Genomic DNA, 10784 nt, shown 5'->3' with positions numbered 1-10784 from the left:
ACATCAACATATTCCTATAATTCAAATCCGTTAAAGGATTGTTAGGCTGCATTAATTAGGTCAACCGGAACCGGGAACACTTCCCATAACACCCGATGTACTCAGTGCATCGTCAGAAGAATGGCATCTACGCTAATATTAGTCTGTTTCTTTCTTATTCAGAGGTCACCTTAACCACCAGATCCAGTCTGTATTCAGATCAGATGGTCACTGCAGTCCCCCGGATCCAGTCCGTACCCAGCCCAGACGGTGGATCAGCACCTAGAGACGACCTCTACAGCCCTGAATGTCAATGGAGACCACATCAACTAGATGAGCCCCAGAGACGGATCCCCAGTAAAGACCTCGTCACCTAGACGGCCGTCGGCACAAGACCACGGGAACCAGATGAGTCCTCTGCGTCTGGCCAGAGGAGAACTGGCCCCCCGACTGAGCCTGGTTTCTCCCAAGGTTTTTTTCTCCATTTGTCACCGATGGAGTTTTGGTTCCTTGCTGCTGTCGCCTCTGGCTTGCTTAGTTGGGGACACTTTTTCTTCACACAATATTGTATTTTATTTTATTGTATTTGATTAACTGCCTTTACCTGAAAATTGAGTGTTTATTGTTGCCATTTTGCATTATTGATGTACTATTTCCTATTTAATACTGTACAGCCGCTGTCGTCACAATTCTGTATTGTTAAAGGCGGTATATAAATAAAGGTGACTTGACTTGACTTATGGGCATGTGTTCAGGACAGGACTTTATGTGAAGATCGGATATTGTATGCCTGAATTATAACTACTTCCTTTTTCACTGCGAAACATCAAAGTTTGTGAGGCTGCTACAGACACACCCTCCAATGAAAACTCAATTTAAGGTCTTTAGATTACACTGACCAAATTTGGTGTTGATCTGTTTAAATCTCTAAAAAGAGTTCATTTAAATGCAACTCCTGAAAATGGCAAAAACGGCACAAAACTTGCTGAGAAAATTCAAAATAACCGACATCCTGTGGGGTTTTCGACTTTGTACCGAGGGACTTTTTTGTAGTTACCGATGTGTTACATGTATCTACCGAATTTCGTACATAGCTCAAGGGGCACTTTGAAAAATTTGTTTAAATTTTATAGGTGGCACTATGGAGCCATTTTGCCACACCCACTTTGAAACCCATATCAGATGTCAATTCTCACCACTTTTGGTGTGCGTGCAAAGTTTCATGAGTTTTCGAGCATGTTTAGGCGTTTAAAAAACCTATTCAGGTCTATTATATTCATTCAAACAATTCATTCAATATATTCATTTTATATTATAAGATGGTGTAAGCACGACTAAACAAATAAAGAAAAGGTTACAATTAACTTGTCCACAATGAGTAACGCTAAACAGAAAAACGCCGCATCGCAGTCTAAAAAGGCTAACGTAGATAGTAAACTAGCCAGCATGGTGGCGACGTCGTCTCAAGAGGGAAACCAAGTTGCGGAGGGAATGGTCGACGATTCCTTATCAATGACACAACTTGTTTCTGAACTAGACAAGCAACGAGAAGTCCTAAAGGAGGACATGGCTGCACTGATACTAAATTCCGTCAAACCTCTGCAAGCGTCGGTGGACGCCTTGCACGACACGGTAAATTCCTTCCAGAGTGGACTAACCTCAACAGAAGTCATCGTTGGTGAAAACTTCGAACGGCTTGTGGCGGCAGAATCTACCATAAACTCCGTTAAAGCTCAAAACAGCTTGTTAATGGAGCGTTTGGACGATCTGGAGAACAGGTCCCGCCGTTCTAACCTGCGTATCTTGAACGTCCCGGAGGGGAGCGAGAGTGGCAAGTACTTCAAATAAGAAAAAAAAAAAAAAATACAAAATAAACTTTTTTTTTTTAATAATACAAATATACTAAATAATTGCAAGAAAACAATTATTATAGACCCCTCCTACTCTTCACTCTAGATTTTTTAAAGAAATTCCTATGTGATCTAATATGTTTGTTAAAATTCTAGCTTAATTCCATTTTGATTTTTACATTTTCCAAACATGTTTTCCAGTCTAGAAAGAATCTTCATCCTTGACTGAATTTTTTGACTGAATTTTTTTTGAATTGGTAAATTTTTTTATAGGCAAAATAATGAAATTTTGTGCATGACCTAAGAGCAATTCCTTACCAGACTAGGAAGGATATTTTTATAGCACACTAAGCTGTTTTGAATCTGTGATTTCATAAGCCCTGGCTGGATAAATAAAGTCTCCTTTGTTTCTTGTTTAGTAGGTTTGGTCTGAGAGGTTGTGATTTTGACTCTGGTCTTGAGAGGACAGGGCTTGTTTTATTTTGCTTCACAGTCTTGTAACTCCCTATATGTTTCCTTGCATATCTTGCATGTCCCTTAAATAAGATATTTTTCTTGCTTATGTCAAAATTGTTCTTTATCCATTTTGTTATCTTACATACCAGTTCATTATAATACAGTTCAAGTAAAGTCAAACTTCTCCAAATAGTTAGAGGATCTCATGCATATAATGCAAATCAAGATATTTTAAAAACATAACACTTTTCAAGACATAGGGAATGTTCAAGTGTTAAAGACATGGGAAATGTGAGAGAAATGCAGTTGTTTTGAGTGTCGTTTTACACTGAACAGTCAAAACCACTTTCAGTGTTCCAATGGTGATTATTGACTCTGCTTTATTAACAGTGAAGCTCTCCCTGAAAGTTTGGTGGAAAAAAAAAAAATATATATATATATATATATATTATTATTTGTTTGTTTTGTTTCAAGAATGTATGTTAAAAAGTAAGTATGTTTAAAAAAAAAAAGAGAGAGAACCATGTGTTTTGCATGAGGGAAAGAAGATTTAGTCGCTTAATTAAATGGCATGTGGCCCTGACGGCTGCCATCACTCAAATCAGTTCTCTTGCCCACAGCTACATCTCAAACACGTGGAAAAGCTTGTGATAAGCTTCAATTACACTAAAAAGAAAAAAGTCAACAGAGTAGATAATGGATTAAAAAGTGAAAGTGATAATAGGCAAAAAAGAAAAAGTGGAAGAATGTAAAATTGTACAAATTAAAAGAACTTCTTAGATTTAAAAATGAAACTGAGATGAAATAAAAAGTTAGTCTGTGGTTCAGATTTAAATAATAATAATAATATTCACCACACTGTTCAAAAGAATTAGGACTTGGCTAATTTCTTTGTGGGAAAGAAAAAAAAAACAATTGCTGTTTTTACAAAAGGGATTTCTCATCAAAAACAGTGTTTGCTGAAACTTAAACTGTAATTATCACTGCTTTGCAAGCTTTGATGATTCATTTACTACAGGCTGTTTTTTCTTACTGCAGCATTAGTAACATTAAAAATATTTTCATAAAACAAATTCCAAATTAAAAATAAATTAACATTAAAAAACACACTCCTAAAGGATGCATGCATTACTGAATGAGGACTATGCCCTAACAGTTTTTGATCAGATCTTCATTCACATTAACTTGAATTTGAATTTATATCTTTTGTGACTCGATGAACGGGTGGATATCTAATCCTCAGGCACGTGCAGAAGGGGGTGTTTTGGGGGCTCAAGCCCCTACTCTTTTCCCCAAATTAACAAAAGTGCCCCTATCTCAACAATTCCAAGGCAATTTGTTGTATTGACCACAATATTGTTGATAACAATAATATTGTGTTCAATACAACAATATGCTTTTGAATTCAAATTATTATGACAATGAGTACAAAACAGAAATGAATAGCTCAAAACTCTTTATACTCTAAAAATTATTTATACTTATATTTGTCAGTTTGAGACCTCATTGCCATTGTGTTGCTGTAGATTTTGTGTGTCTTAAACAAGTTTAAATTTCATTAGACAGTGTGAAGAAGCGGTATCTTCCTGGTTTTATTTATCAGTTAGTTGAAAACAATGTAGCCACTGTCTGTTTTATATTGTTTTTTTTTTTTTTTTGGATATTTTAACATCATATATATTCAACAAAGATGAAATGGCTAAAATGGAAGATGTTGCATTGTTGCATTGCAATTGCAAAGTAAATTTACTCTTATGTACTGCATATCAATGTACCATTTGATTATACTGATAGTTTTATCAAATGCTAATCACTATAGTAATTGTTAAATTTAAATTACTCTGTATAGAAATGCCACTTTTCTTTACATTTGAGCCCCTGCCTTGAGAAACTCTCTGCACATCCCTGCTAATTGCTTATCGGGTGGTCTTTAAAAATCATTCCTTAATTAGTGGTGTTTTTTTCTTTCTCAAAACTTCTTAAGTGATGTGATATACAAATGATGTGTATACTGCAGTGTTTCCCAAACTGGGTGCGGCTAGGGGTTATCTCTGCTTTTTTTAATATTTTAATGTTGATGTATTAATGTAAATGATTTGTTTCAAAGATTTAAACCTTAAACAAAATAAATGGCTCAAATCAGTTAAACAGTTGTTAACCCAAAAACGTTTCCCCCTCTTTGTGAAAGTTATGTTTTATTTTATTTTCTTTTTTCCTTTCTTAATTTATTTATTTATTTATTTTGGAATGAGGAAATTAATGAGGAATGATGGTAGAAATACAATTAACATTATGGGGTGCCTTAATTAAAAAAAAAAAAAAAAAATACACTTTGTTCAAACGCTTTTTTATTTTATTGAAAAAAATCAGACAAAGACTTTTGCATCTAGAAGTTCATCAGATCTAATTCTCTCAGGCAGTAGTATCTAAGAGTATTTTCTGTAAAGTTGAAGAGAGGTAAAGTCATTGAACACGCTATTTGCTGAGAATAATTGGGCATTAGCGTTCACATCAACCTAGATGCTCCTCCACGTGCTTCCTACAAAACATCTCCAGAAGTAATTACTCACATTGCAAAGAACCACGAACAAAAAATCATTTCTTTGAGCGTCTTGCGCAGCTCCTGACTGCGATACGCGTAAATAAGAGGGTCTATAAGCGAGTTGCATATAATAAGAATTAGAAATAGGTTGAAATGACTGAAATAACACTTGCAGTAAGGATTTGTGGGACAGGTGAGGATGAGGATGAGGTGGAGAAAGAACGGCCCCCAGCAGATGACGAAAACCCCGAGCAGGATGGTGAGAGTGATGGCTCCTTTCATGCTAGTGGCTTGCCGACGACTCTTATGGAGAGCCATGATGCGTCTGGAGTGGACATGCGCCAGGATAAACATGTGCAAGTACAGAACCGCCGTGAACACCAACGTCACCCCGAAAAATGTGACGAGACAGGCGATGACCGCGTTATCAGTGTGGTAAACGATAAATAACGAGCTCGAGGTTATGCTGGTGAGCCACACCACCGCGATAATGGCCACGGCGCGCTGCGTGGTCATGATGCTGTGGTACCGGAGCGCGTAAAAGATGGTGATATAGCGGTCCGCCGCAATAGTGCACAGGAAAGACAACGAGGAAACGACAGAACTGCATATCATAATGTCGATCACATTGTCTAAGTGCTGTAACATCTTTGCCGTGACGAGCAGCAGCCCATGCTCCGTCAATAACATGAAGAGCGTCTCCACCACATTACTGACACTCACCAGCATGTCAGACACCGCCAGACAGCAGATGAAATAATACATTGGCGAGTGGAGATTCCTGTTCTTGATGATGGCCACCACCACCAAGATGTTTTCCACCAAACTGATCAAGCCAAGCATTAGAAACAACTCCTGAGGGATCATGATTTGGGCGATTCCTGTGGCATTCATGTCGCCGAGCGATGCGTTCAAAGTTATGTTATTGTCAATATTATACAAGTAGTCCATGTGTTTCATGCTGAAGTGATGGCGCGACGAGTCGTTCATGCTCCTTCAGTTAATGTCCGTTCTCATTAAGTTTTTGTGAGCCTGCTGGATGTTATTTTCCTTCAGCACACCTTTGATGTTAAAGCAAAGAGTTTCAGTCACCGTGATCAATTAAATAAAGTTAAAAATATATTTATATTTTAATATTAGAAATTTTAATTGAAGCGAATACATCTATAAAAAACGAACACAAACAGTTTTACCTTTCAATGTTACTGCTGCATAGAGCCCAGTTTAAGTCCGCAGACATGCGCTCTTTACTGGGCACCGCCTCACACTTGGCATTTGATGGCTCCCTTGTCAAAATCAAATTATTGTTCGGACCATTAGGAGTAGTAACGTTTTGTGCTTTACGTTTTGTAATCATTTAGATTCTATCGCGTTTTCAAGATTTAAAACTCACAAATGTAGTAATATTACAGTAATGCGAGACAAAAAACAACAACAACAACAACAACAAAACAAAAACGCAAGGTGGTCCTCAGAGAAGGTATCGGTGACAAAAAATAAAATAAATAAATAAATAAATAAAAAGCGCCTTTTATTGATTCCGTGTCGTCGCCGCTGCAATGAAGATGATCATCTCTTTTCCCACTGTCTCTCCCTCTTCCCTTTCGACCACATGACACAAACCCACATATGTCAAATGCTTAGTGTGCTCTCTAAACTTAAGTTTTAGGCACATCACACATCACGTGGTTGTCCGTCAGTATGTAGCTTAACGAGAAACATTTTTAAATACGCTAGTATAATTCGCAACTCTTAGTAATTTATGAAAATAATTGACTTAATATGAAAATAGAATAAAATAAAATAAAATAAAATAAAATAAAATAAAAACAACAGAAAAATCAGTTGAAAAAAACACATCAAAAATGTAGTTTTTTGTTTGTTTGTTTGTTTTGTTTTCAACAGTTGTCAGGCCATGCAGTTTAAAAGAAAGTGTTCAGACTGTTATTTATATTGTCATAACCTGTGTTGGGGAAAATTACTTTTAAAAGTAATACATTACAATATTTCGTTACTTTCTGAAAAAAAGTAATTATCGTTGTAGCTGCACTGGTCTAAACAAATGATAGCCACGCTTCGTACTGATGTCTTTTGCTGTTTATTTGTCTCTCTTTCTTTTCTCTGTCTATCTCTTTTTGACATATCACTCTTTACACATAACATTCCTGTCTTAGGACAACTTTGATGAACTTTTTTTTTTATCCACTTCAAATGTTGACTACTGTACATTTATAACAGAAACATAAATGTGCACAACTCTGTGAAAAACATGCCTCTGACGTTTACACTCCCACCAAATTACTATAATTTATGAGGAAGTTTATGTAAATGTTTGAATAAATTTAGTAATTTCACAAACCAAATATTAGAACCATATATCTCTGACTCTTGGTTCAAGACTGTCAGTTAAACTTGTGACACTTGAAACTCTCAAACTTAGTCATTACATCAGATTTACTTTTTCTCTACAAGTACCACTAAGTTATGAATAGGCAACGTGATCTCATGATAATTCGTATATATTTTACGTAAAATGTGGTTCCACAAAACGTACATTTACATACGTTTTTACAGGCAGTAAAACGTACAATACTGACGTATTTTCAGCATCTAAACGTACAAATACTTACGTATTTTTAGCATTTAAACGTACAAAACTGACGTATTGATGACACCTAAAAACGAATCCATATGAATATTGAAATCGCTGCATTAATTTCATTATTATTGTTGTTTTTAGTTGTCATACCAATGGCCTTATTTTTTCAGTTGCACTTTTAAATAGTTTAATAGTGTATTCAATGTGAAATTATAACATTTCATTATCTGTGTGATTTCTGCTGCCAGTTCGTTTCCAAGGACAGGTACACATAATGTTAAACAAGACTACACTTTAAACCCTTAAAATAAATAACACTTCTGCAATTGTTTAACCATCCATGTAATATTTACTTAGTTTGCTGTGGTGGGACACAAAAGACGTTTTCGCCGACATGCTGTGACTAAAAATAGAACCATAAAATACACGCATCACAAAATGAAACAATTTTATTCGTGCGCTATAATCCAGATCTTCAGAATCAATACGATTGCGAGAAACAGACCCAAAATCAAGACTTTATCCGGCGATCTTCATCTCCATCCAAGCAATGAGTCCAGTAGCAACAGCAAATACACCCGCGCTGAAGTGCATTTTACAAATTCAAATACTGCCGCATCAAGAAACAACAGGTTTTACGGCAGGAAAATCCAACGCTCATTGGCTCTCGCCTGCATTCGTCACAGATTGCGACATGCCCTGTTTCTAGTGGGAAGTGTTTGAAAGATGCGCGGGCGCCTTCTTCACGGAGTGGATCAGGATAATAATTTGGATGATATTTTCACCGATTAACTATTTAAATTTTGTTCTGCACCTCAAACAAACCTACTGTATTCCGCCAGAGAATTTGGATTACTCATGTGGATTACTTTTGGTACTGCTGTACGTTTTTGCAATAAATAAATGAATATGATTGCACTTTTCTGTCTGCCATGTTTTTGTACAGAGAGAGTTATGATTAACGTTAGGTTTAGAGGTAGGAGTGGGATTAGTGACTATAAAAATATTTTAATGCTAAAATGGTAATTTCCCTGCATATTTTGGTCAGTTACGTTTTATATATTTTTATATTCGCTATAAAATGTGTAGGTTCAGGTTCGGGGGTAGGTTAAGAGGGCTAAAAATTTAAATCGCATAATAAAATGACAAAAAGGCATTGATACGAATGACATAAAAGATACGTAAATATTTTACATTTTTTAACTAAACTTACGCAGCGATTTGTACGCTTTAAACATTGAAATACGTCTAAATTGTACGTTTTAGCGTCAATAAAAACATACAAAAATGTACGTTTTGTGCTTCCAAACGTTACGTACAAATAACTACGTATAAACAATGAGACCAGGCTGGAATAGGACGTTCAAGAATTGATGAATTAGTCAGTCGTTGACCTTTTTCCCTAACTTCCTAGTGATGTTTCATTAACAAATTTCGGGAGGAGCACGCACAGATAATTAACACGGCCAATTCATCATCAGCAACTGCACTCTCTATCCAATCAGCACAAGAGAGAATCCCTATAAATAACTGAAGCAGTCTTACCTTCATTTTCTCTCATCTTTCAGCATCCCTCCACCACCCCGACTCCTCACCCTCAGCCTATCCCTTCCCCGGGGGCTTATTGGGTTCGGCCAAAGGCCGAGCTCAGACCCCTCTCCCTTGGCAGGGGGAGTGCCCCGGGCTCAGGAATGATTACCGAGCTCGGAGCCCTCTCCCGGACAGCACGCCAAATACGCATAACTTTTACTCTGTTTATTATATGTAAGTGTGAACTTCCTATTTGTATTTTGGCCTTTCGCACCAGTCCGTCTTCATCTGCACAAACATCAAGCACACGTTCAAGTCTCCATTCATTGCAGGGAAGCTCTTCTTCCTTGACAATGACAACATCTCCAAGCTTTATGTTTCGTCTTGGAGAGTGCCACCGTTGTCTGAGGGTGATGTTTGCCAGGTATTCCTTCCTCCATCTACTCCAAAATTGCTGGGTCAGATATTGCACTCTTCGCCACCTTTTCCTTGCATACAGATCTTCTGGTTCAAATTTCCCTGGTGGGAGCAGAGGGACAGAGAATTTCATGGCGAGTAAATGGTTTGGGGTAAGCACTCTAACCCCTTGGGATCATTGATGGTATCTGTGGTGAGTGGGCGGCTGTTTATGATTGACGTGGCTTCATAGAGGGAAGTTCTCAGTTGTGACCCTGGATCACAAAACCAGTCATAAGGGTCATTTTTTCAAAATTGAGATTTATACATCGTATGAAAGCGGAATAAATAAGCTTTCCTTTAATGTATGGTTTAGGATAGGACAATATTTGGGCGAGATACAACTATTTAAAAATCAGGAATCTGAGGGTGCCAAAAAAGCAAAATATTGTGAAAATTGCCTTTAAAGTGCTGACAATTCATGAAATTTACTCCTACTTTCAAACTTAAGTATAAAAGCAAGTTATCAAATTTTTTAAAGCTAAGAATCACTCTTACTCTCCCAGTTATTTAAGACCGCTCGAGAGGTCTCTTAAGTGGTTAGGAGCTGCCAGTAGGGGCTTGTGACAGTGCTAAGGTGACAGAGACATGCGCAAATCTTTCAGGAATGTTTTCGAAATGTTTTACAATGAGCTGTTAATCAAAAGGTTACATTTCCTCAGTAATTCAAAACAAGAAAAGAACATCATAACGGACTTCAGTCTAGTGCAAGTATTATGCTTACTTTAAAAAACACTCCCGCTATAATCAGTGAAGCTATCTGCACTGTATGATGAATAAATGTCTTACCCCTTATTTACACTGCACACGTCTGCAGTGCGTCTGACAGCTCCAACACAGCAACCAGATCAGATTGCGGCCACACCAGCGCCATGGCAAAGTTCCTAAAGCGACTCTCTGCGCTGCATCAGTAAAGCTAGGCGCCTAGGCTATATTTCTGATGGATAATAATAATAATAATGATAATGGTCTTGCTGTCGTCAAAGGCATCAGCATCAGGCAATATCTATCATCAATAGATATTGATGACTGTCATCAATACACAATACTATCGTCTATCGGCACAAACCTAAATTGAAGGTTGTGATGACGCTTTGTTTCCTTGCCGTAATGCATTTTCAACGTGTGTTGAATGTAAATTCCTATGAGGAATTTAACCATTCAATGTTAATTTATCTGAGAATATTCTTAAATAAGGAAATCTATTCAGTGATTGGTCCGTGTGTATTTCGTCATCCAAAATCCCATTTGTGGCACAGCAAAGTGTTGTGAATCATCTCTAAGACTGACACTTAAGATTTAGTCCTACACTTCGCTTAAATTACGACTGAGATGCTTGATAACTATGTTTTAAGCACAGCTTTAAGCCAAG

The 10784-nt window shown here is 37.1% G+C and overlaps 1 protein-coding gene across 1 annotated transcript; it reads right to left on the bottom strand.

The window, feature by feature from the left end:
• Window positions 1-4634: 4634 nt before the first annotated feature.
• On the bottom strand, window positions 4635-6435 carry mc1r (melanocortin 1 receptor). The gene is made up of 2 exons (XM_051135138.1): window positions 6021-6435; window positions 4635-5888 (listed from the first exon to the last, which is right to left on the bottom strand). Exon 2 carries the CDS (start codon window positions 5815-5817, stop codon window positions 4852-4854), a length of 966 nt encoding a protein of 321 aa, XP_050991095.1. The 5' UTR covers window positions 5818-5888; window positions 6021-6435; the 3' UTR covers window positions 4635-4851.
• Window positions 6436-10784: the final 4349 nt, after the last annotated feature.

The sequence above is a fragment of the Labeo rohita genome, chromosome 18 (genome assembly GCF_022985175.1).
Source record: "Labeo rohita strain BAU-BD-2019 chromosome 18, IGBB_LRoh.1.0, whole genome shotgun sequence".
Taxonomy (NCBI): Eukaryota; Metazoa; Chordata; class Actinopteri; order Cypriniformes; family Cyprinidae; genus Labeo; species Labeo rohita.
This window is presented reverse-complemented; position numbering and strand designations above follow the sequence as displayed.

Coding starts and splice junctions, on each gene's coding strand:
- mc1r (XM_051135138.1), bottom strand. CDS start 5,817: ATGAACGACTCGTCGCGCCATCACTTCAGCATGAAACACATGGACTAC.